The sequence below is a fragment of the Squalius cephalus genome, assembly GCF_949319135.1.
Source record: "Squalius cephalus genome assembly, chromosome: 1".
In the NCBI taxonomy this organism is placed as follows: Eukaryota; Metazoa; Chordata; class Actinopteri; order Cypriniformes; family Leuciscidae; genus Squalius; species Squalius cephalus.
Window position 1 is genome coordinate 28,618,511 of NC_137122.1, and position 27,297 is coordinate 28,645,807.

Here is a 27,297-nt window from a genome sequence, read left to right on the forward strand (position 1 = left end):
AAGGAAAATACATTTATTTGATCAAAAATACATTAAAAGCAGTAATGTGAAATATTATTACAATAAAAAGTAAAATTCTACGGGGGAAAAACAAACTTTTGAATGGCAGCTAGTGTAGGCTATAGGCTATACAAAACTGAGAACAAATTTTCAAAAGCCTACTCTCAAAACCTTTTTTTTTTATTTGTTTTTTTAAACATAAATACCCAAGGACATAAAGCAAGGAATCACCTTGTCACCACCCCATTTCTATTTTTTTTTTTTTGTTTTTTTTTTTGTGATTGCTAGATATTAATTTTTAAGACTGCATGTACAAAGAGCTATTTCTATCCAATAAAATATTTTGAGCATAGCTAGTAAAATAGTAGTTTCACTATGTACATTTATGTTTAGAGACAACTTGTCCAGCCATGGAAATCACAATTTTAACATTCTGTGATATTTCCATGGCCATGGGAAGCTGTACAAATACATTTAAAATCAAGGATACAGAAATAAAAAAGGGAACTCGGGAACTCAACAGTCAGAAAAGAAATAGCCTTACACTGAATATTATGTTCCCTCAGTTGTCAAATGATAAGCTGCTGCTGCTGGTATTAACCAATATAAAAACACATGTGCAGTGCTAAACAATACTAGCTTATTTCTAATGAATAATCAGCTCAATGCTTTTCAAATATTAACATGCATAGATTCTGAAGCACATGAAGGCTTACTAATGCTACAAAAGTTCTGGTAAAGCCATTGTCTTGATGATCTTGGTCTTTCACTTCTCAACCAACAGTAAACTCATCAGAATCCTGGGATTGAAAGTTTTTCCTCCGGGCATCTTTTTTAACCTGAGCATACGTCACATCACTAGATCCAGCATCTGAAAATATATCAGTGGATTCAAAATGCACATTTATCATTTTTATATACAGTTTTTAAAATGACTTTCTTAGATTCTCAATAATGCATGCACATTTTCAGTGGTTGATGTTTTTATTTTGACACTCACTTTAATCCGTTTCCAGCTTCAGTTTAGAGTAAATGTCGTCACTCTCAGTGTTATTGCCTAGAAGATGCCAACAGTTCATATCACTAGTGCTTACTGTACATCCAACAGTGCTATGAAATATGGCATTATAACATGCTAAATAACACATATTATTTAGTGTTCTATCATAATTTTACAGAGAGGATCATTTTGTTTTAAAATGACTAGATGTTATATAGAAGAGGATCATTTTGTTTTAAAATGACTAGATGTTAGACCAAATTACCTCAAAATACACAATTTGCATGCAATGACCTTTTTGGATCAGATCTGTTTCACAAAATCATAAAATCATAAGAGCAGAGACTTTTATTTCCATTTACCTTTGTTTGCTTTCTTTTTCTCCTGTTTCTTTGTAGATTTGAGTTCAATCTCAGCATATGTGATCTCAGTCGGCACGCCTACACCGTCTACAGTGAACAACAGAGAATAAGACACTTGGTTTAACTCGATTTGCTCTAAAAAATGACAGTGATACAAAAAAGGATGGATTTGATTTCCAATTTATTTAGAAAAGATTTCTGACCTCATCATAATGACATAAAATACCTTGACATCATTAATTACCTGTGCTTATTTCTTTATTAGTATTTGTATCAACAGAGTCATAAATATGTGAAGTTCCTGTAATAAATTAATACATGAATTAATTTTCAATAATACATACATTTTTTAAAATAGGATTATCTTGAAATCTTATAAATTCAGAAATCTTATAAATTCAGTTCGACAGAAAATACTATTTCATGCTGACACAAAAAAATAAAGCACTAGACGTAATATTTCATACAGAAAATAAAATATTTTGTTATGCAGTTTTTGATCAAATAAAACCAAATGACAAGTTCAACATATGTACATGTAAGACCCAAAATATCATCTCAAACTTTAGAAGAGTGAAATATTATCTAGTTGTGAAATATGTCCTGTTAGTTAAAAGTTATACCTAGTGTCTTTTATCTCAGCTTGTAAAGATGTATGTATTAACGGGTAATGAGTAAAGACTGACCAGACAGCAGTGTCGTGTCTCCGGCTTCACTCTGGTTCTGCTCTGATTTCTGACTGATGTTCTGCTGTTGACTGACAGGAGACGGAGACTCAGATCTTACACCTAGTTAGACACAAAATATTTGTGTACAATCTCTTTCATGTATACATGTTTAAGAATGACAAAGTGTTTAGTGACAAGTTTTTATTTATTTTTCACATCATGGTTGTGTTTAAAACATTAATTTGCCTCACTGCCTGCTGTCTTCATAGGCAGAAAATAAAACCTGATAAATGACTAATTTGGAGAGTTTTACACATGCAGTAACTCTGTATATATCAAATAACTAGTGGACAAGATGGAGGACTCGCTGTTTCAATGAGTTTCAATGATTTCAATATAGAGGACATAAATATTTATAAATACTTTTCAGTATTGAAGTAACAAATGATGTTTTCCCTGACCAGCTGAAATTTGCCCAGAAACCTTCTGAGCAAACATAGCAAACATACCAGCTTTACCAGGTTTGGAAACCAGCGAGGACCAGAAAACCAGCTAGACTGATGTAGTTTGGCAGCTCACAAGTTTTAGGAACAAAGCTAGTGTCTGAGAATCTGTCACTGAGTTTTAATATGTCAGATGATGAACCTTTGTTGTTTCTGTAGCGCCACAGGAGGACAATGAAGACAATAATCAAAACTGCAACAGTCAGTCCTGCAGTCACTCCAATTATCACGAGATTGAGACCATTAGATCTGGAGACTGGAGAAACTGAGATACATATATATATATTACATCTACATGTACATTATACAGGAACATTTCAACTGTGATTATAGTTCTTACTCTCACCTCTGACTGAGATCCAGCTCTTGGGAGACTCTCCTCTCTCTGGGTGTTTGCAGTAGTAGAAACCCTCATGTGACTTTGAGACAGTATAGATGATCATCTCTGTAGTTTGATTCTGGATGAGTGATCCATCTTTATAGAAATCACTGAGGTTTGATAGGGTTGTATATTGATATAAACAGCGTAGAGTCAGATTATCTCCTTCAGTCACAGGATGAACAGGACTCTCCAGAATCACACCAACTACAGAAACACAGGAGACATGCAATATATGAACAAAACTGTAACATAATAAAAACAAGACAAAATAAAAAAGAAATTTATATTTTCCACTGCCCACATGGTTTCTGTTTTTAGTGTATTGCTATGATGGTCTGGCTGGTTGTTTACTGGTCAACGTCACACTACAGTATATCCTGCTCTTGTTTAATAAACCTGTGTATTGATTGTAAACTGTCAGTGAAATGAATAAAAACAGAAACACAGACTCACAGTGTACAGTGATATTAACAGGATGATAGTTCTCTCCAGATTCAGACTGACACCAGTAAACTCCAGTGTCTTCAGGCAATGTGGATCTGATTGTACATGTAGATCCTGTTTGTGATCCCCGGCGTAATGATGAACAATCTTCCAGCCGGCCGATGTCTGTGTATCTTCTCACTTTCCATCCATCAGAGTTACTCTGGTCCTCACAGCTCAGAGAGAGAGAGTCAGATGTGAAGTGTTGAGTTCTGCTGGGACTGATGATCAGAGACACTGGAGGAGAAACACCTGACAAGACAATTACAGCTATAATTTGGAAATTGTCTTTATTAAATATGAATCAATCATTTAAAATGTGTGAACTCACCAGTGATCCACAGTAGTTGTCTGTTGCTGTACCCAGTTTTATAGGCTGGTTTTTCTCTCTCTGCTCTGCACACATAAACTCCTGTGTGTTTTAGATCAGCAGAACTGACAGTGTATTTTCCTCCAGCTCCTCTGCTGCTGTCTGAGAGGAGGGCATAATCATTCCTGCTCCCTGTATAAAGTCAGAATGTGTAGATTTCATATAAATTGCATTTTTAACTAAACTTGAACCTGAATACACTGGTTTACATTGGTGCAGGTTTGGGCAGTATTTCAGATACATGTATTTAAAATGCGTATTTGAAATACAAAATACTATTTTGTATTTTGTATTTTAAAGCCTTTGAAAAAAATCAAATGTAATTTGTATTTAAATACATTTAAGATAAGTATTTTGTATTTTCAAAATACTTAAAATACTTTTTGCCAGTCAAACTCTTTATCAGGATATTGATTTTGTGCATCAACTAGTTTAGACATTCACTAGCTCAGCATTGGATCAGCGATTTTTTTCTTTTCTTTTTTTTATAAGGTGAATGTCATGATCAATTCTACTAGTTGATTAAAGTTAAAATAGTGCATTATTCACATGAATGAATAAAAGAGCACAGACAAGTGGGAAAATAGCGTTAGCCAATCAGTCTTGACCGGTTGTTATTTTTATCAACTGTGTCATTGTGTCATTACTGCAGGTTAGGGCTGGGTGATATGACACTACATATCATAGTGATGATATAAAGTGTGAATTGATGGAACTTTTTCTAAATCGTTTACATAAATAGGCCTATTTGTGGGGCAAGCAAATTTATCTGTGCAGCTTTTAGTGGGCAGGAATTATTGGAAAGTTGGAGTGGAAAAACAAACACTGATGAATGATACACCACAAAAATCTTCAGCTTTTAGTTTTATTGTACATAAAAAATAATAATAAAAAAGGGGTAAATAGTGTCAAATGAATCTAAATTAATTCTAATTTAAAATTTTAGATACACTTTCTAATTTTAATAAACTTATAGAAACAAATAAACTTTACATAAAATAAACATAAAATTACTTAAAAAGCATTGGACTACCTGCAAAAAAAAAAAAAAAAAAAAAAAAAAAAAAAACTCACAAGAGTTTGAAATTCAGTTTATTCTGTGGAATCAAAACTGACATTGAAAATTGTGAAACCATGATACTGTTACTGTGAAGTAAAATTGAGATTTTGGTCATATCGCCCATCCATATTATTTGCTAGATCGCAGAAAAGGTTCCCACAGTTTTACATACAGTATGAATTTTTTAGTGTTCACCACAAGTAATAGACTACATTGTAACCAGAAATAAGTAGCCTATATGGCTGCTATTTTGCATAAGTTTATTATTTGTAATTGCCAGAAAGAAAGAAAGAAAGAAAGAAAGAAAGAAAGAAAGAAAGAAAGAAAGAAAGAAAGAAAGAAAGAAAGAAAGAAAGAAAGAAAGTCAGTAGGCCTATGTAGTTTCTTCATTCACTGTGACCTATACCTGCACTGGATGGCCAATTTCACATGTATTTTGTGTATTTTCAAAATACTGTATTTGTATTTAAATACATTTTTTCACACAGTATTTTGTATTTGTATTTTAAATACATTTCCATGTATTTATGTCCATCTCTGGGTGTAACTCAAATTACTCATTGTGTTTAGGTTGTTTTATTCAGGGTTTGATCAATGGCTCTTATGTTGTTACCGAGGAGTGACTGGTAATGAAGGGTTGGGATCTCAAAGTTTTACTGCTTGGTGTCCATGGAAGTGTTTCCCTTAATACCCAGTCTGGGTCTGGTTTCAGACATATTAAACTATATATTTCACTTCAATAAAACCAGTTAATTCACATTATAACTGACCTGAGACAGTTTCAGTGAACCAGCTGAATGTCCAGCCTGTAGAGGAGCCGTTAACCTCACAGATCAGAGTCACTGGATCTCCTTCAGTCAACCACTTCTGAGGAGAAACACTTAAAACTGCTCTGGGAACTGAAATAGAGACATCACTCATTAATAACATGTTAAACTTGTGTGTGTTTATGAAGAGATGATCAAACTCACCTGATACTGTCAGTGTAACTTCATCACTGCGTTGTGATCTGCGTGATCCTCCAGTCTCTGTCCCATAACAGGAGTATTTACCTGAGTCAGACTCAGTAACAGAACTGAATGTGTGTTCCTGTAGTTTACTGATATCCACGAATGAACTTCCTTTATACCAGTTGTACCACCAGCTAGTGACTCCTCCATCATATATGTCACATCTGAGAGTGACTGTCTCTCCTCTGAATACAGGATGATCAGGTTTAATGGTCACTTTGGGTTTTGGTCTTTCTGTAGAAAAACATAAATAAACATTGTAAATAATGTGATAAATAATATAATAAAATAAATACAAATAATAATATGTGCTGTTTTTTATTGTACGAACAGTTACAAAACACTAAATCAAGTTAAACTGAAGTGTTGTTCTCTATGTTTATTTAGTGTCTTATACATTTTTTTCATATCAGAGTTCATTATGAGAGGAAAAACACTTGCCATGTATTGTCACTGCTACTGGTTTACTGTAATCTGTGTTATATCCTCCTCTTCTTGCTCTGCATCTGTACTCTCCTCCATCAGAGACTTTCACACGACTGATTGTTTTAGTTTTAGTTTCAGGAGATTCAGTGTTTGAGTCTTTACTCCAGAGAAACTCCCATCCAGTTATTTTATCCAGCTCACATCTCAGAGTAACTGAGTCTCCAGTGAACACTGAACTCTGTGGCCGTACAGTCAGAGTTGGTTTGAGAAAATCTGTTAATATAAAATTATTGTGAATTTGGGAGCATGAGCTCTGAAACATTTTCAACAGATGATCTCATTCTCTCACTGGTAAATTATTCATATATTTTGATTTCATAGACAATGTAAGAAAAAAGGTCAACATTATGGGACAATGCAAAAACTTAAAAGACAATAAAGGTTCAAAGCCACAATGTTTGTGTTAATAATCTAGAGCTCGACTCACAGTGTCACACCACCAACATCTACACCAGCAGTCAAAGAGACACACCATTCAGCAATGTTTTGTGCAGATGCCGCAGTTCACATGAACTTTTAAAATGACACAGTAGATGATAGTGTAGGATAAACTGGTATAGTTTCTGACCAGTAGGTGGTGCTGTAACCAAACCTTCATCTGCTCAGATAAATGGACAGGCAAAGCTTTATTCATAGTATTAATTCAAAGAAAATCTTTGGGTTTGGAGGATATTTGGTCAATGATATAAAGAGGTTCAGTGTTGCACATGATGGATTAAAAGGGCTGTTTTTGGAGTTATAGTGATTTCTTCACCCAATTCAATTTTAATTGTGAGAAAAAAATATTAAATGAAAGTTATTAGAAGTATACTTGATTAGTTTGGTAAATTTGTAAAAAAAAAAAAAAAAATAATAATAATTTAGGCAAAATAAGTTATATTGATGAGTATTGAGCACTAACAAGATTATAAGGAACTGACTTGTGAAGGAAAGCTATCCTGGTCGTATAAGAAGAAATTACATTTTTCAACATCTTAGTAGCAATTCAGTCAAGGAATTCAGAAGCAAATATCTTTCCCCTTCTACCTAAACGTAAAGAAGTGCATTTTAAAATTATGTGTGATATTAATCCAGACAAGGAATTTAAGATTAAAATTGAATGCGGATTCAAACACTTGCCAAATTTGTATTAATAATATTGCAACTTTTGATCATTCATTTATAAAATGAACTGTAATTCATTTAAACTGAGGTATTTACTTGGTTAATATAAAACAAAAAATAACAATTTTTTCCATCTATTATTTGGGATATGGTGAAAGTTGGAATACATTGTTGATAACTAGCCTATACTCATGTTAAACTATTTTATTCACAAATGCAAATGCACCACAGCCTAATGTCTTTAAAAAGCCCAACCAGGGGGGCGCATGCGCGCAGTTCATGGAGTAGTCGCCTTTTACAGAGCTCTTCTCCGCTGACACTAGATTTTGAATGTTTTTGTAATTTAAGTACCATCAATTCACTTTACAGGTGATAACGACCTTTTGAGAGTTACCAGTTGTCAGTTGTTTTGAGTATTTCATGAAATTTAAGTGCATTGAGCACGATTTTCGTTATTCACTAACTCATTCGGTGTGCGCAAAATGGTGTCGAAGAAATCTTCAAAAACCGGTGCAGCTATTAAGGAGGACACCAATCCAAGTGATCCTATCGCACAGGGAAATGTGAACGCGATACTTGCTGCAATCGGTGCCCAAGGAGATGATTTAAAAAAAACTGATAGAGGACAAGATGACAGCTCTAAGTGTTCGGTTGGATGCGTTGGACGCCACGCTGGTTAACTTGCAGTCAGAACAGGCCGGCATTAAAGCTACACTGTGTAACTTTTTTAGTTGATTCTTAGCAAAAAACACTTAGTTCTTTCAAAAATATATGTGCTCATTAATGTATATTTACTTCTTTCAAGTAATAAAGTATTCTCTTAAGTTTATAATCTGCCATTGAAAGTACATACGGGTGAGGGGTTCGAATGCCAGTCGCCATGTTGCCCCTCCATCTTGAAACTACATTAGCCAAAGAGGGACATGCCGGTAAATTCAAGCTTCGCCTTTTGCGTTTTTCACTCAGTGACGAATGCGAGGGGGAGATTACTCGCGAGCTCGCGAGTGCCGGCAGATTTGAAAGATAGTGTGTGTGCGTGTGTGTGTGTGTGCGTGCGTACTCACATTTGAAAGAGAGAATTAAAACGTCAACGCGACAGACAAATCAGCAAGACCATAGTCAATATTGGAGTAACTTTTCCCAGATGGAAAGAGCTCATGAGGAGAAAAGATTTTAAAACGGACGCCGAGGTTGCCTGCTTTCTTCTCGACAGGTAATTCAGCCTGTTGTAATTCATTTGTGTAAATTCGAAGTTTTATAGTTGCTTGTCTAAACATAGCATGGTTGTGCATAACGCCAGATCGACCTCTAGTATAACTTCATCCTCGCGTCAATGGTGAAAAAGTATTGTTTACCTTGTAACATAAATCTGTGCTGCGACGGATCACAGGTGATGAATAGTTTTAAAGGCGCAATTTTTTAAGCTATATATAAAAAAGGACACTGTAAATTTTAGTTATTTTTAATTGCTTTTACTTTGTACACATTGTAACGTTAGCCTAATCTGATTATGCTGGGATAGCCGATTCCAAGGGTGACGTTTACCTCCTGACATCTGTCCTGTAGTTTTATTCATTTTAGACGTATTGTTTATTATTATCATGGACGAAGTCGATAACTGGAAGCCATGTTAATCTTGGAATAATACGGCCACCGTAGGAGTGAAAACGCCCTCGGAATTGAGAGGAACAGAAACTAATATTCACTGGGTAGTCATATACAATTTCACCGCTAGATGGGGGTAAAAATCACACAGTGTAGCTTTAAACAAAAAATGGTAGAGATAGAAGGTGCCCTGAACGGTACTGATTTACACCTCGGTGCGGTCGAAAAGGTGGAAGATTTGCGTGCGGAAAATAAATCTCTTTGGACTAAGCTGAATGACTTGGAAGGACGCTCTCGCAGGCTGAGCCTAAAATTTGTGGGAATAACCGAGGGTGAGGAGCGGGGACGCCCCTCTGTGTTCATTTCAGACTTGATCACTGAGCTCTTCGGTCGAGACAACTTCCATAAACCTGTGAAAATTGACCGAGCTCATCGGGCTCTGCTACCCAAGCCGTCTGAAGGCCAGAGACCTCGCACTATTATCGCACGGATCCACAATGATCGGGATAAAGATTTAATCCTTCGTCTGAGCCGTGAAAAGTTTCCTCTGGAATATAAAGGAAAGCGGATTCAAATCTTCCCTGACTATACTCCGGAGGTGACCGCGCGGCGACGTGCCTTCAGTTCAGTCACGAAAGCTCTACGGGAGGCCGGTTTGAAATGGTCCCTGCGTTTTCCAGCGAAACTGACAACAACGGGCGGGAGCGCACTTTTGAATCTCCTGAGGAGGCTAAGAAGTTTGTGGATAACTTGTCGAATGACTCAGCGTAACTTCTATGTGTGAGACTCTACTCTGTAAGTGGACTATTTTTGCATCATTTTGTTATTTTCATCGTGGTACGTAATTCAGTTGAATGGGTGTGTGTTAGCCTAACGTTACGCCCTGTGTGTTTCGTTATTTCTGCTCTTTTTTGGGCTAAGGTAAGCTAAGTTAGACTTTGCACTCTTGTTGTCTCTGAGTTGATGGGGAATACTTGCTGCTTCGTTCTTGGAGCAGCTGTGGGGAGTTCGTGAGTTCTTTTCTTATGTTTTGTGTTGCACCAGATAATGCTATTCTTAATACGATTATTACTATTTTTGTGTTTATGTTTTTTAAGATGTTGTATGAGTAGTGGCACTATTACTAATAGCAATAGCGATGCCGAAATGAATATTTCATTTGTAAGATGGAATGTAAGAGGAATGGGACACCCGATTAAAAGGGGAAAAGTTTTTGCACATTTAAAGTCATTGTCGGCTGATATTATTTTTCTTCAGGAAACCCATATTAGACCCAGCGAACAGGTGCGGCTTAGGGCAAATTGGATCTCACAAGTTTATCAAGCCACTTTTTCCTCTAAAGCCAGAGGGGTGGCTATACTTTTTAGGAAATCTATTCCTTTCCGAATGCAATCTGTGGTGTCTGAACCTGTGGGAAGATATATTATTGTATCAGGATGCATTAATAATTTCCCGATTACATGTATTAACGTTTATGGACCAAATATAGATGATCCTGCTTTTTTCAGAAAATTATTTGGGCTTATTCCAGATACTAACTCGACTAATGTGATAATTGCTGGAGACTTTAACTGCTATTTGGATCCTCATCTTGATCGTCATTCTTCACAAGTCTAACGACAAGGGGGATGTTTCAGACTCTTGTCTGTGGGAAACATGTAAAGTAGTGTTAAGAGGTCATATTATTGCATATGAATCCTCCTTGAGGAGGGAGAAGCGTAAGCGCCTGGCTGAGATAGAATCCACACTTCCATCTTTAGAACAAACGTTCCGTTCATCTAAAGCTCAGAGTGACCTTAACGCTATTCTTAAGTTGAAATATGAATATAACTCTATTTTGAGCGATCATGTCTCTAATTTGTTAATTAAACTTAAACAGAAACAGTTTGAATTGGGAGATAAGGCAGATAAGCTTCTTGCCAGGCAACTAAAAGGTGTGCAGGCTAGTAGGGCCATTCATCAAATCAAATCTCAGAATGGTACTTTAGTAACACATCCTAAAGAAATTAATAATCGTTTTGTTGAATTTTACAAGCAACTTTACTCGTCCGACTGTTCTAAACTGAACATTACAGGACAGCAATTCCTTGATGCGGTGGACTTTCCAAAACTTAATGAATGTGCCAGAGACGAATTAGAGGAACCGTTTACTCTCTGTGAAATTCTGGAGGCAATTAATTCTTTTTCTAATGGTAAAGCCTCAGGCCCTGATGGGTTTGGTGTGGAATTCTATAAGGCTAATGCAAATGCAATTGCTCCTTTGTTACTCAGAATGGTAAATCAATTGATTGAGAGGGAAATATTTCCCGACTCTTTTTATGAGGCACACGTATGACTTTTGAAGAAAAAAGACAGAGATGTTACGGAGCCTTCTAGTTACAGGCCAATTAGTCTTCTTAATTGCGATCAAAAAGTAATTGCCAAGATTTTGGCCACCCGTCTGAATAAGCATGTGGCTTTTAATTCACCCAGACCAAACTGGCTTTGTCTCAGGACGATTTTCATTTTTTAATTCACGTCGCCTGCTAAATATTTTGTACAGTAATCAAAGTAAGAACTCTAAGGCAGCTGTTCTCTCTTTAGACGCTGAAAAGGCCTTTGATCGAATAGAATGGAGTTATATGTTTTCTGTGCTGGATCGGTTTGGCTTTGGTGAGAATTACAAACGAATCATAAAAATGCTTTATTCCTCTCCTAAATCTGCAATACTCACTAATTCGGATAGGTCTGCTTTCTTTCCTCTTCGGCGAGGTACACGGCAGGGCTGTTGTCTAAGCCCATTGTTATTTGATCTAGCTTTAGAACCCCTGGCCATCCATCTTCGTAATCATTCTGAGATCAAGGGTATATCATGTGGTCATTCTGAGGTTAAACTTTCCTTATATGCAGATGACCTGCTTTTATATTTGAGTGATCCTTCTTCTGCTTTGCCATTTTTAATGGAATCACTTGAGGTTTTTGGCTCATTTTCTGGTTATTCTGTTAATTGGGAGAAGAGTGTTTTCATGCCCTTGGGGGAAGGGTTGGATGCTCAGTTTCGAAGGTCTTTGCCCTTTAGAGTAACAGAGGATTATTTCCCTTATTTAGGGTTAATCATTCTGAAAAAATTTAAACAAATTTTCACTCTAAATTTTGCAGAAGCCATAAATAAGTTAAAAATATCTATTGATAAATGGAGGGTGCTTCCGTTATCTTTAATTGGTTGGGTTAATGCTATTAAAATGGTCTCTCTACCTCGTTTTGTTTATCTTTTCCAGAACCTGCCTATATATTTGCCACATTCTTTTTTTAAACAATTAGATTCTGTCATTTTGCCATTTATTTGGGGTTATAAAGCACATCTTTTCAGTCTCAGATTTCATAAAAAAACATCTTAATTTGTGTTCTGAAGATGAACGAAAGTCTTACAGAGTTGGTACAACATGAGGGTGAGTGATTACTGACAGAATTTTCATATTTGGGTGAACTAACCCTTCAACGACTACCGCCCGGTTGCATTTACCCCAGTTATTATGAAGGTCTTTGAGAGGCTGGTTCAACAGCACATCAAAGCCAGCCTTCCAGACACCTTCGATCCACATCAGTTCGCATTCAGAACCAATAGATCCACATAAGATGTCATCGCTACTGCCCTGCACACAGCATTGCTCCACCTAGAACACCAAGGCAGTGTGTGAGCATGCCTTTTATTGACTAGTTCAGCGTTCAACACAGTAGTTCCTGACAGGCTGGCAGCCAAACTGCTGGACTTAGGTCTCTCCTCATCTATCTGTCACTGGATTAAGGACTTCCTGACCAACCGCCCCCAGACGGTTATAGGTTAGGTCCCCATTCCTCCTCCACCGTGATTCTCAGCACAGGTGTCCCACAAGGCTGCGTGCTTAGTCCACTTCTCTACGTCCTTTACACTCATGACTGCACCCCAACCCATTCTGCCAACACTATCAGCAAATTTGCAGATGACACGACCATAGTTATACTCATCTCAGGAGGAGACGAAGCAGCTTACAGATGAAATTCAGAGACGGGCAGAATTGTGTGGGGTAAATAACTTGGCCCTGAATGCTTCTAAAACCAAAGAGATCATCATTGACTTCCAAAAGCACAACACGAATCTCACACCACTGCACATTAGCGGGGTCTGCGTGGAGAGAGTTCCAGCCTTCAGATTCTTGGGCATGACCATCACTGAGGATCTCTCCTGGAGCACAAACACCTCAGCAGCAGTCAAAGAAAAGCACAGCAGCGACTCTATTTCTTGAGGATTCTCAGAAAGAACCACGACAAGAGCAGCCGCTAGTGTCTTTCTATCGTTGTTCCATCGAGAGTGTGATAACCTACTGCATCTCTATGTGGTACGCCAGCAGCTCAGCGGCAGATAAGAAAGTTCTCCAGAGAGTAATCAACTCTGCAAAAAAAGCCATTTGCTGCCCTCTGCCTTCCCTAAAAGAGCTTTACACTGCACATTGTCTCAGAAGAGCAGGAAACATTTTAAAGGATCCTTTCCATCCGGGTCATCACTTGTTTGAATTGCTGCCCTCTGGTAAACGTTTTAGGTCAATCAAATCGCGGATCAATAGACACAAGAACAGTTTTTACCCCAGCGCCATATGGGAGTTGAACACTGCCAGCACACACACACACACACACACACACACACACACACACACACACACACACACACACACACACACACACACACACACACACACACACACACACACACACACACACACACACACATACTCATAAACTGAGAAATGCACCAATCTGACAGGGCATGTCATATCTCAATCTATAAAAGGTTAACAACACACTCTGTATATTTCAGTGTATGTACATATTGTTACGTCTGCCTGTTTCCCCCCCCCATGGCTCTTCTACACAGTGCAGACGTTAGTTGGGAACAGGTGCATTCAGTCCCTAAAACTTAAAATAGGTGTCAGTATAAAGACCTGGGTGACTTCAAGTGAGGGCTTTCTCACTTCTCTCACATTCTTCTTATTTGTACATATTTTGCTCCTAAATCTTTTCTTTCCCATATTTATTTTTAGTGGCAGAGATTGTTTATTTAGTAACCACACACACGTTTTTTCCATAGACATTGGTTTTCTTTTAATTGTTTAATAATTGTTTGCTTGGTTTGTAAATAAATGTTGCTTGTTTTATGTTGCGGTATATGAGCCAGCCGTAACAATATACACTACATTATTTAAATTGGATCACATTCTGTTGCACTTACCTCTCTTTTCATTGTGTGCAATATCATGCAGCACTTACTGCTTACTGTGCAATATTTGACTGTCGCCTTGCTTGCACTGGTTTTGTGTGTATTGTTTTATATTGTCTTTGCGTTGTCTTGATTTTGGCATATATTTTATTGATGTATTTTACTGTATATTGGTTATTATCGTATTGTTTCTATTCTACTTAAATTGTATTTATTTAAATTAAATGTTAGTTTGCACAAAGCTATATGTGATTGTACCGTAAGGATTGCTTAAATTTCGCTATACCTTTTTATAGTGACAATAAAGAATCTTGAATCTTAATTTTTTTAAATATATTTTTTCAACTATTTCTTGCTTTTGATTTTTGTTTCGCTATTGTATCATGTATTATCAATAATTGGTAACACTTTATTCTGATGCTCCTCTTTAGACTATAAGTAACTTTGCAAGTATATACTGTACATACAACTTATTCTTCTAATCCTAAAGTAACAGTCTACTAATGCTCAACTAATAATCTAATGAAAGTTAGTTGACATTTAGGAGCTGTTTTACTCAGTCAACAGAATGTCTAAAGTCTGTAAGCACTTATAGTTGAAAAAATGTAAATAAAAATAATAAGAAGAATAAAAATCTGACTACTACAAAAAATACTAATACTTTTTAGGGTGTTATTTGGTAATGGATGTGAAAAATCCAAAAATCAGCCAACTTTGAGACTAGGTTTGAAGATCATGTGAGATCATTTTGGTTTAAAAATGTATCTTAATGTGAAGAAGCAAATCACTCATTAATAACATGTTAAACTAGTTTGTGTTTATGAAGAAATGATCAAACTCACCTGATACTGTCAGTGTAACTTCATCACTGCGTTGTGATCTGCGTGATCCTCCAGTCTCTGTCCCATAACAGGAGTATTTACCTGAGTCAGACTCAGTAACATACCAGACTGTGTGTTGCTGTCGTTTACTGAAAACACTGGTTGAACCGTCTTTATACCAGTTGTACCTCCAGCTAGTGACTCCTCCATCATATATGTCACATCTGAGAGTGACTGTCTCTCCTCTGAATACATGATCATCAGGTTTAATGCTCACTTTAGGTTTTGGTCTTTCTGTATAAAGACAACAATAAACAATAAAAATAATGTGATAAAATGAATAAAAACAATAAATTGTGCTGTTTTAGTGTGTGAACAGTTGTATTGTAAATCACATAATCAGGTTAGATTGAAGTGTTGTTCTCCAGCTGTTACAGTAATTCATTCTGTCTTATCAAATTATTTGTGCAATATAAAAGCAAAATACTGCAAAGTCAGAGTTGGTTTGGAAATATATATAAATAAATATATAAATATATAAATATAAAACTGGCGAAAAGCTTGAGTAGTGAAAGTTTTTTAGCAGAAGATCTCGTCCTCTTATAGTTCAATCCACTGTCCCGAAGTACAGCAGTTTACATGAAAAAGAGCTGCAGAGATAAATTACATTATGATAACTTTGTTAGGGTGTAATATGATTATGGTTAAATTGAAAAATGATAATGGTGAAAACAAAAATCCAAGCAATAACTTTTGAGAGGCTTGGTATAACAATCAAAGGAACCATTTTTGTCAAAAAAAAAAAAAAAAAAAAAAAAAAGGAGAAGCAAAGAGAAAAAAGTTAATATATTTTACAATATTTGACTATTGAGATTTCAGAAATTTAAATGAGATCAGGATAAGTATCTTGTTTTTTTTGTTCAAAGGGTTCAAAGTTATAAGTGTGGCCCTGTCCCAAATGTCACCCTAAGCATTTGCGGTCTTCCTACGAGTCCTCACTTCGAGGGCGCATATCGACCGCAAAGGGGGCGCTCGCGAGCACCCTTCTGAAACTTAAAATGACAAATTGGACACCCGGCCTACAGTCTCCCATGGACTTAATGGACACACGTACGTGGCAGCCATTGCAAGTCCATGAGACCAAAAGTGCACATGAAGTGTATGTTGTGAAGTTGTATGGGGGCGGATCCTGATTATTCCCGACACCTGAGGCCTCTGCCTATTTAACAGCTGCTGGTGCCACTTCACCTGGACCTTCAGGAACCAGTAGTGGTTTTAGAGTTTGTTTTTCTTCTGTACAGGATGGTGAGTTCGTTCTTTTGTGTTTGTTATTTTTCTCGGGAGTTAGGAAAGTTTTATCTCTGAGCTGCGGTTTAGATTAGTTAGCTCACCCGTCCTTATTTAACTTGTGTATGTTTATATTTGCCTTACTTATTTTAAACAAGGACTGTGAGCTAACTAGTCTAAACTACAACTTAAAACTTTCCTTACTCCTGAGAAAAATACCTAATACGAAAGTATCTTCTGGGTCGGCTTACTTGCCTATGCGTTCCCTCTATTCTAATATAACTAAACAAACAAAAACTCACCATCCTGTACCGAAGAAAAACAAACTCTAAAACCACCAACGACTGTTTTCCTGAAGTCGGTCCAGGTGAAGAGCCACCGACAGCTCTTAAAGGGATAGTTCATCCCAAAATTAAAATTCTGTCATTAATTATTCACTAATTATTGTGATGCTGACAAACAGGAGCTGACACGTTCTGACGTAGGACCGCTGCACTGTGTTTACTATGTGAACAGAGTCAGAGTCTGACACGGATGAGAAGAAATCGTTGAATAAAGTCATTATTTTTGTTTCGTTTTTTTGCACACAAAAAGTATTCTCGTCGCTTCATAACATTAAGGTCACAGTCACGTGGACTATTTGAACAATATCTTTTATTCCTTTCTGGGCCTTGAAAGCGGTCATTGCGTTGCTGTTTTTGGAGGGGTCAGAAAGCTCTCGGATTTCATCAAAAATATCTTATTTTGTGTTCCGAAGATGAACGAAGAAAATTGGAGCCACACATGTTTGCTTGACCCCTAAAAATCTGAACACTTCTGTGTCAAAATGTGGAGGAGAAACACGTAAAACTGCTCTGAAAAGAAATCACTCATTAATAACATGTTAAACTTGTGTGTGTTTATGAAGAGATGATCAAACTCACCTGATACTGTCAGTGTAACTTCATCACTGTATTGTGACCAGCGTGATCCTCCAGTCTCTGTCCCATAACAGGAGTATTTACCTGAGTCAGACTCAGTAACAGAACTGAATGTGTGTTCCTGTAGTTCACTGAAAACACTGGTTGAACCGTCTTTATACCAGTTGAACCGCCAGCTAGTGACTCCTTCATCATATATGTCACATCTGAGAGTGACTGTCTCTCCTCTGAATACAGGATGATCAGGTTTAATGCTCACTTTGGGTTTTGGTCTTTCTGTAGAACAACAAAAATAAACATTGAAAATAATGTGATAAATAATGAAATAAAATAAATCAAAATAATAATATGTGCTGTTTTTTTTTATTGTACAAACAGTTACAAGACACTAAATCAAGTTAAACTGAAGTGTTGTTCTCTATGTTTATTTAGTGTTTTATAAATCCTTTTCATATAGTGTTCTCAGAGTTCATTATGAGAGGAAAAACACTTGCCATGTATTGTCACTGCTACTGGTTCACTGTAATCTGTGTAATATCCTCCTCTTCTTGCTCTGCATCTGTACTCTCCTCCATCAGAGACTTTCACACGACTGATTGTTTTAGTTTTAGTTTCAGGAGATGCAGTGTTTGAGTCTTTACTCCAGAGAAACTCCCATCCATCCCATGACTGATCCAGCTCACATCTCAGAGTAACTGAGTCTCCAGTGAACACTGGACTCTGTGGCCACACAGTCAGAGTTGGTTTGGAAAAATCTGTTAATATAAAGTCAGTGTGAGCATGAGATGTGAACGTTTTTCATCAGATCTCATTCTACCACTGGTAAATCATTAGTGTATTTTTATTTCACAAACAATGTAATAGAGCCGCCAGCAGCAATTACTGGAACAAACAAGGTGAACATTCACTCAGCGCAATGCAAAGAGTTAAAGGACAACAGAGGTGTAAAGACCCCCCTATGTGGAGTTCAAACCCACATCCTTTAGGTTAGTAGCCCTGAGCTCAACGCAGGGTTTCACACCTCCTACATCCACACCAGCAGTCAGAGACACACATCAGTTACTAAAGGGTTACAAATTGTCATTGTTGTTCAAATTACTTTGTTGTTGCAGGTCCAGCAACTCTAATAATTTTTATTAAATCTGTAGACAAATGTCAAAAGATATTTTATATCTCTAAATTCTGCAGAAAAACGTTTTCATATGAGTGAATGATTTTTGGTGTTTTTGTCACACCTCAGAACCGTCTGTTTGGTGTTACAACACATGAATAATTTATATAACTTGTTTAAAAAGCTGTATTTATAATCATGACACTCATTCCATTGCTGGTGTCACAAGATGAAGATGAGGGAAGACGGACTGAAGACGAGGTTATCAAATATAAACAGGTTTTTTAATAGAGGAACTAAATACACAGAGGTAAAGAAATAAATGACGAACAGCTGTGATGAGTGAATGGCCATGGTAATTGATGAGTGGAGGGAGAATACAAAAACAAAGGAAAACGTGATGAATGAAAACAAACTGAAAGTCCATGAAAACGAGACTAAAGTCGAATGAGTGCAGATGACTGTGACAGCTGGGGCCGGATGCACAAAAAACTTCTTAAAAAAGAAGTTAAGAAAGTTCTCAAGATAAATTCAAAGAAGTTCGTAATGTTCCTTTGGGGATTTAAGACAGGTTGGAGGTTATCCTGACTTTAAGACGTTATTTAAGATGATTTAAAAAAAATATATTTTTTTTTTTTTCAGGAATATGAATAGGATAATTATTAAATTATTAAACACTTTATTTTAAGGTGACGTAGTTACATGTTACTGCATGTGCTTAGTAATAACAGTAAATTATGTATAATTACAAGCAAATTATTAATAATAATTACACTGTAACAATGACACCTTAAAATTTTGTCTTAAGAACAATCGTAAAAAGAAAGATAAGAACAGTTTGCAATACAAAATATTCTTTTCTTTTTTTTTCTTTTTTTCTTAAGTTAGAAAATAAGAAGAAAATAGCAGTTAAGAAGAATTTTATTCTTAAGATTGTTTCGTGAATCCGGCCCCTGGTTTGTAACAGAATCACACATTTGTGATGAAATTTATTAATCAAATTCACTCACCTTGAGTGTGTCCAGAGTGGATGTTTGAAATCAGCACTAAAAATACAAAGTAAAATAAATAAATAAATAAAAAACTCATGAAAAGATCATCAAACTCATCCGTTGATTGTATAAGAGAAATCGACTACACTGGCAAGCCACCAAAGTGACAGTTCAACCAAATACAGGAAAATCTGACAATTATTACACTGTGAACATGGAGCTGATTGACTTTCTATTATACTTCACACATAAAAAATTCACTCTTGCATGTTTCTCAGCTTCACAACACAGAAATGTTTCATTTCTCTTAAAGTCTTTCTTCTAATTTGTAGATCTAGTGGCTCCTGAATGAGTGTTTCTGTAAAAACCTTTCTAGAGTCTGAAAACAGTGACAATAATAACAATTAACTCATATAAACTCTTACTAACTGCATACTAGTGAACATCTAAAGACTAGTGAGTATCAACCTAATGCATCTCGACAGCAAACTGTACAAAACTAACCAACAGAAATGATTGAGCAAACACCATTACAAAGCATTAAACTGAGTGAGTGAAGAAACAGACTGACCCAACCACAACAGAGTGCATTTCTCTTTCACAAACACCACTAACTGCACACTTCTCTCAAACTCGTCTTTCACTCATTTATCATGAACTAAAGCTGGATTTGAAGCTCTGAGAGCATGAAAACAAACAAACAAAGAAAAAAGAAAACACCAGGAACACAATCCTATTCATAATATAAGTGCAATTATTTTCAGAGGAAATAATACTCACAGAGCAGAAGAGGGAGTTGACTGAGCTCCATACTGACTGAATAATGACTGATGGTTAAAGACAGACTGAATTAAAGCCTCAAGACTTCCTGTCAGATCTTTTGATACATGATGACAGATTAAAGAAGACATACAAATGTACCTCATGTGTTACAGAAAACCTTTTTAAGAAGTTGATAATCTTGTAACACATTTTTAAAAATGTCACGCAAGTTTCCTACTGAAATGTTGTGAACAGCATAAATTTGCCATTACGAGAAGTATATTCTTGTGTGTTTAATGGAAACAGAATCATATTCTTTATTGAAATAATGTTATTAGATGTATTCATAACTTTATACGTTTACAGCTGCTGTTCCTCCCACACTGGTTAATGCCACTGATTTGAAAGAGAAGAAACCAAACCACAATAAATGTGTCAACTTTGGCACTGATATATACCTCTGACAAGTTTAATATTCATACACCAAGACAGCGGATGTAACAACTTCAATGCTTGTTCCTCTTAATTTAGTGAATTCAGCTTCTGTACGATTCAAATAACAATTTTGTTAGTACTTCTGAGAAAGTAACTTTTGACAAAAAGAAAAGATATATAATTCTTGTCTTACTGTCCTCAGCAGTCATTTTAAATATAAGTCAATATAAATATAATACAATATTGTCACGGAGTCAACATCACCAGCACCATATAGTCACCACACCCACAGCACTTCATTGTCTGGTCTCGTCATTCCACACCGAAAGACTTACCTGACTCTTCCTTCGACAATGCTTACCTCTTTGATGCCGTTCTTCTACCGAAGCTCTGATCCAGTCCGCCTTCGTCTGTCTTCTGTCTTCTGTCCTGATCTTCATCATCTACAACCAAAACCAGATAAGAGACTCAGTCAACCCAGCCACCAGAGCTCTACTTTAGTCTTCAACCACTCACCTGCTCTTCTGCTGAATAATATCTTGTGTTCAATAAATCCTGTTTACAAACTTTACTTGTTTGCATTCTTCTGTCCTGACAAATATAAGATGTAATAATTAAACAAAAATAAGCAAATCATGCAAGATGATTCAAAAATAGGTTTATTGAAACAATCCAAAAGAAAAATCCCTAAAAATCTCTCTCTCTGTGACTGACCATAACTCAAATCCACTTTCTGTTTGACTCAGGAGTGTGCATGAGTGTAAATTATTATATTAGACAAAAACATCCTTAATGGTATTTATGCTTAATATAAACTCAGCTCCAGTGTACGTGTGTAAAGGACATGTAGGTCTAACAAAAAAAAAAAACAGTCAGTGTGTGTGTGAGTTTGTCTCCATTGTGACTCTGATTGAGAATATTCACACATAGACAGTAGACACACAGATGAATGTTTTAACCCTGGAGTTCAGACAGAAACTGCACAAGACACATTTCACATTCACTTTCTTTGGCTTTGAGTTGCCAAATGGCTTCATACAACAACACAAAAGTTTTCACTGACTGAGGTCTCAGAAACTGGATTTCAACATTTTCTTCACAACTGATCTGACTGACCGGCCCTTCTTTGAAACTTCATAAGTTCCTTTTTTAAAACACTCTCCGGCACAGCTCTATCTATCTTTCTTTTCCACTGATCATTCTGTACAATTATTAAACAGAAACATGTAAGGGGATTGTTGAAACACTTTTTAAAGGGAACTTCAGCTGAACAATGGCACTATTTTCTTTTAAAGCTGCTGTACAGCTGTGATGCACAAAACATTTGTGTCAGATTATAATCTACTTTCCCTTAATGAATAAAATATAATCTGAAGAAAATTATTAGAAAAGACCATTATCATCGATAATTGTAGAATATAGAATCATCTAAATTGTAGAATGACTCATTTAACGGAGAGACTGAGAGAGAAGGAGGAAGTGCTATAGAAAAACTGTTGTGAAGAGAAGCTCACATCAGTAGTTTTCAGATCTTGTTTTATTCGTGCTTCATGCAGAATGACACTCAACATAAGAATCTGAATTAGTGCTGTTTGCTAAGTGTTGATCATTGCTCATACTCTGGGTCAAAGGTTTTTCATAGATATCTAACATTATTACAGGTTTTCTCAATTACTTAGACACTAAAATCAAATATATTAGCCACATTTCATCAACGTAACACCATTTTCTAAAAGATTCATCACAACTATTAACTATTCTTTCTCAACTTTAAGTTTCTCAACTTTAAACACATAATCCGCACTTGACACCCTGTGTTCATGTTCAGTAGCGTTAAAACCATAAATGTCACATGACCAGCAGTTCTCATGTGAACATTAGTATGCAACAGTTTTACACAACAGTCACAATAACCACAGGATGAGTTAGAATAATCATGTGTAAAATCACTGGCTGTACAAAAAAACAAAAAAACAAAAAACAAACATGTTCAAGTACTGTTTAAAACTATAGTTCTTTTCTCTCCATATAAATGTAATAATTTCTGTAGATTACAGTTTTAGTCTGAAAAGTCCAAACTATTGAGAGATTAAAACATGATTCATTATAGTCAGAGGTCACGATTCTTCTGCTTTTATTGTGACACTGCAAGACAAAGCATAAGATCCAGAATATAAAGCTGTTTCTCTTTATTAAAAAAAGTAAACAAACATAAAATATGAAATATTACAAATCAGGAGACTTACACTAAAATAAGGAATAGCTTACAAATGACAGTGTGTTCGTGTGGTTATAATGTGAAACATGCAAATATCACACAAGCCTTACATTGTAAAGAATTGTAATGTATTAAAGCAGGACAAAATAAAAAATATTAAACTTTCACTTATAAATGAAAATTTAAAAGCTACTGAAATGTAAGCTAATATATTCAAAACTTTATAAACAGAGAGTCACTGTCTTGTCAGGCTTTATTTTAAATAAAGCAATATATATATATATATATTAGAAGAGGAAAATAAGTTGCCCAATGGGATTGTGGGAAGTAAACTGTGAGTGGGACGGGGATGTACTTGTGATACTAAAGCTTAATGAAGGTCTGACTCTGGTCTATATTAACAATAATATTTTATTGGTCAAAAACAGCTAAAACCAAACGTGTTAACATGATAACATTGATGTACCTTGTAAAAGTCAATATGAAACCACAATTTACCCTTTCTTGGCTATTCAGTTTAAACTGCTTTTACCATAAATTCCTGGTGGATAAATTACATGTTGAAAACATGTTAATTTTACCATGTAACATGACTTTAACAACTGTAACATGACAAATAGACACACACACACACACACACACACACACACACACACACACACACACACACACACACACACACACACACACACACACAGCAATAATGAAGGGGATTAATTCCTGCATTTAAACCCACTGCATCCTGCATTTTCGACCCACTAACCGTTCCATCTCACCTACCCATCATCTTCATCCCCAGCAATCCGGATCCTGAAAACAATTTAAGGTGATAAAGAAAATAGTAGGGAGCAAAGGAAAAGTCGACAGCATAGTAATCAACAATTACGTAGCTACATCAAACGAACGAGACAACGCATCAGCCACGATGTTATCAACCCCTCTGATATGTTGAATATTCAAATTATACGGTTGTAGAAATAAAACACACCGCATCAAACGCTGATTAGGACTTTGCAATGAATGCAGACATGTCAGAGGATTATGATGCAAGTACACCAGCACAAAAATTAGGACAAAAACTCCGATAGTAGCCAACGAGCCCCAAATCAGCTCCTTTTTAGTCGCAGGAGGAGGAAAACCTTCAACCGCTAAAATTTTAGCTTGGAGTGGACGTACCTGGCCCTGTCCCACCTCCTTCCCCAAGTACTTCACTGTGGCCTGGGCAAATTCACATTTCGACAAGTTGACTGTAAGTCGTGCTTCAACCAGACGATCAAACAATGCCCGTAAAACGCTGAAGATGCTGCTTCCAAGTATCACTAAAAATAATAACGTCATCCAAATAAACAGTGCAACCCTCCAAACCCAGAATCACCCGATTCATTAATCGCTGGAAGGTTGCCGGCGCATTTCGCAATCCAAAACTCATAACGGAATATAAACCTAAGGGCGTAATAAAAGCAGTTACCTCTCAGGCACGTGTTGTTAACAGCACCTGCCAGTACCCCTTCAAGAGGTCCAGCTTACTCAAAAACTTGGATGCACCAACTTGGTCAACGCAGTCCTCCATACGAGGAAGAGGAAAAGCATCGGGCTTAGTTATTTTGTTCAACTTTCGATAATCAGTACAGAATCTGTGTGTACCATCTGATTTTTTCACTAACAAGCAAGGCGATGCCCAACTAGAAAATTAATGTTGGGCTATGCCATTATCCAGCATATACTGGACCTCAGAATCTAATACTTTTCGTTTCTCAAGAGAAACCCGATAATAACGCTGCCGTATTGGTGGCGCGTCACCAACGTCCACATCATGATGTATCAGACGCGTGCGCGATGGCACATCTCCAAACAACCTGGGAAATTCAGCCACTAAACACATTATTTCTGATCTATGCCCATCCGATAGATGACTTAGCAACCTCTCGAAATTCCCAAGTGCTTCAGAATTTCTTAGACGCTGAAACAACTCACTATTCCCGGGTGCCTTCACATCCTCCCCAGTAGAATGAGACTCCTCAAGTACTGTAATGGCAACAGGCAACAGGGCTTATGTTTACGTCAGGGCTATGGTGTATACTAGGACCGCTTCAGCACAATGTCTGCATAAGACTGACACTGTTTATCATGCGTCTCTGAGATTTATTACGAATTGTAAAAACTTGACCCATCATTGTGAATTATATTCCAGAGTGGGATGGCCATCGTTGTCCAACAGGAGATCAGGGCATTGGCATATTTTTATATATAAGGCCATGCTTGGTCTGTTGCCATCCTACATCTGTAGTTTAATCACATGGAGAAGTGTTGGTTCTTATTCATTGCGATCAAATGATCACTTGCTGCTCTTTGTTCCATTTGCCCGTACAGAACTGGGAAAAATGGCTTTTGTCTACTCCACTCCTTCTGCATGGAACTTTTTGCAAAAAGACTTGAAATTATCTGAACTTATTTCCTTAAATGCTTTTAAGTCCAGATTGAGAGAACCTGAAATGACCTGTTTAAATTGTAAATGTTTTTAATTATTTATATTGTATAACTTTTATAAATGTAATTGATTGTGTTTTTGCTGCCTCTTGGCCAGGAGTCCCTTGAAAAAGAGGTTTTTAACCTCAATGGGACTTTCCTGGTTAAATAAAGGTTAAATAATAAATAAAAGAAATGGGAGAAATAAGATTTAAACAGATTAGCACGACAAAGTTGGTTAGATTTCTTTCGATCAGGAGTAGCAATGATATAATCCTGTTCCGAAACTCTCTGTACAACAGTATAAGGACCAGAAAATCTTGCACAAAATGGAGATCGCGGGTAAGGCAACAACACTAATACTTGATCGCACGGACTAAAAACACGACATTCCGTATGGTGATCAAACAATCTTTTCATTTTTGTTTGTGCCTTCCCAAGATGTTCTTGCGCTTTCGGTCCTGCAAGAAACAAATGCCTCCGGAACCCACTAACATAGTCGGACAAATTTTTAGCTGGTTCCCTGCCCTTTAATTCATCTTGCAAAACTGCAAGTGGTCCCCGCACCATGTGACCAAACACTAATTCATTTGGACTAAAACCCAAACTCTCTTGTGTCACCTCCCGGGCAGTGAGCATTAACCAAAGCAGCCCATCCTCCCAATCCCGGTTCAATTCAACACAGTACGCGCAACAGCGACTTCAGAGACTGATGGAAATGCTCCAATGCGCCTTGACTCTGAAGATGATACGCGCTAGACTGGTTGTGTTTCACACCAAGCTGTCTCAAAATCTCTGCAAACATTCCAGACATAAAATTGGTCCCTCGATCGCTCTGAACAATCCTAGGTATCCCAAAAATAGAAACGAAATGCGTCAAAGCTTTAACCACAGCTTTAGTAGTGATCTTGCGCAAGGGATTTGCCACGGGATAACGAGTTGTTTGACACATAACTGTAAGCAAATACGAGTTACTCGATTTAGACAGAGGCAACGGCCCAATACAGTCAATCATTATGTGTTCAAAAGGTTGATTTATTATTGGTATCGGACACAACGGCACAGGTTTTAAAACCTGATTGGGTTTACCAACCATCTGGCAGGTATGGCAAGTTTTAATAAATGTTGCTACATTTTTTTTAAGACGAGGCCAATAAAATTGCTGCAAAGTCTTTTTCACTCCCAAATGGCCTGCAACATCACCATGGGCAGCACTTAATACCACCTCCTTAAACTGATCCGGCACCACTACCTGAATTATCGCCTCACCGCCTGAATCCTCATTTTGATGACTCCATTTCCTCAACAGCAACTCCTCCTGAAAAAAGTAGCCGTTTGCCACACTCTCCACCTCCTCAGGGGGCACTACAGCAGCAAACAAAGGTTGTAAAACAGGATCTTTCTGCTGCGCATCTACTAGCTCACTACGAGTAATAGGAGAAAGAACAGCTAACCCAGGTACCTCAACTTTTTGCACTTCTGCACAATCGGATGATAAAGTACGACTCATTGAACGTGTTACGGCACAGGACACAAACACCTCTGGGAAATCACACCCCAATTCATCAGTTTGCCCTTTCAATGGAGTAAACAAAACTACAGGTGGAGGAACAACATCTCTCCACACTAACCCCCCTGCCAAATTATTTCCCAAAATGACAGAAACTCCATTAACAGGTAACGACGGAGGCACTCCAATAGACTTTATTCACAGCAGTGCCATCTTTGATTTGGGAATAAAAGCAAGGCTGTGAGGGACAGACACGCATCTCTTCAATGGGCTGTACTGTTGTTTAATATGTTTTTGGATTGTTCTGCTCATGAAACACTGGAAAAAATATATTTCCAAGAAATTTCAGTAGACAAAAAACTCCCGACAATATAAGCTGTGGAAAATTGTAAGTAATCTACTGTAGGAGTTTTATCTAGCTTTTTACAGCAGATGCCATTGGAAACACGGCAAGTTTATCCCTCACAGCCTCACTTTCAAACCTGTCATGGCGCTGCTCTGAATAAGGTCTA

General features: G+C 36.9%; 1 protein-coding gene across 1 annotated transcript; it reads right to left on the reverse strand.

Moving 5' to 3' along the window:
• LOC307171501 (Fc receptor-like protein 5) lies at positions 1–26,785 on the reverse strand (the record flags this gene model as incomplete). Its single annotated transcript, XM_079893174.1, has 19 exons — positions 1–871; positions 1,001–1,057; positions 1,363–1,449; positions 1,607–1,663; positions 2,049–2,150; positions 2,676–2,798; positions 2,880–3,119; positions 3,369–3,650; positions 3,730–3,900; positions 5,599–5,727; positions 5,800–6,072; positions 6,280–6,537; positions 15,106–15,378; positions 17,295–17,567; positions 17,786–18,046; positions 20,953–21,034; positions 23,986–24,128; positions 24,784–24,834; positions 26,479–26,785. The coding sequence occupies 18 exons, from the start codon at positions 26,783–26,785 to the stop codon at positions 1,002–1,004; spliced, it is 3,168 nt and encodes a 1,055-aa protein (XP_079749300.1). The 3' UTR covers positions 1–871; position 1,001.
• Positions 26,786–27,297: the final 512 nt, after the last annotated feature.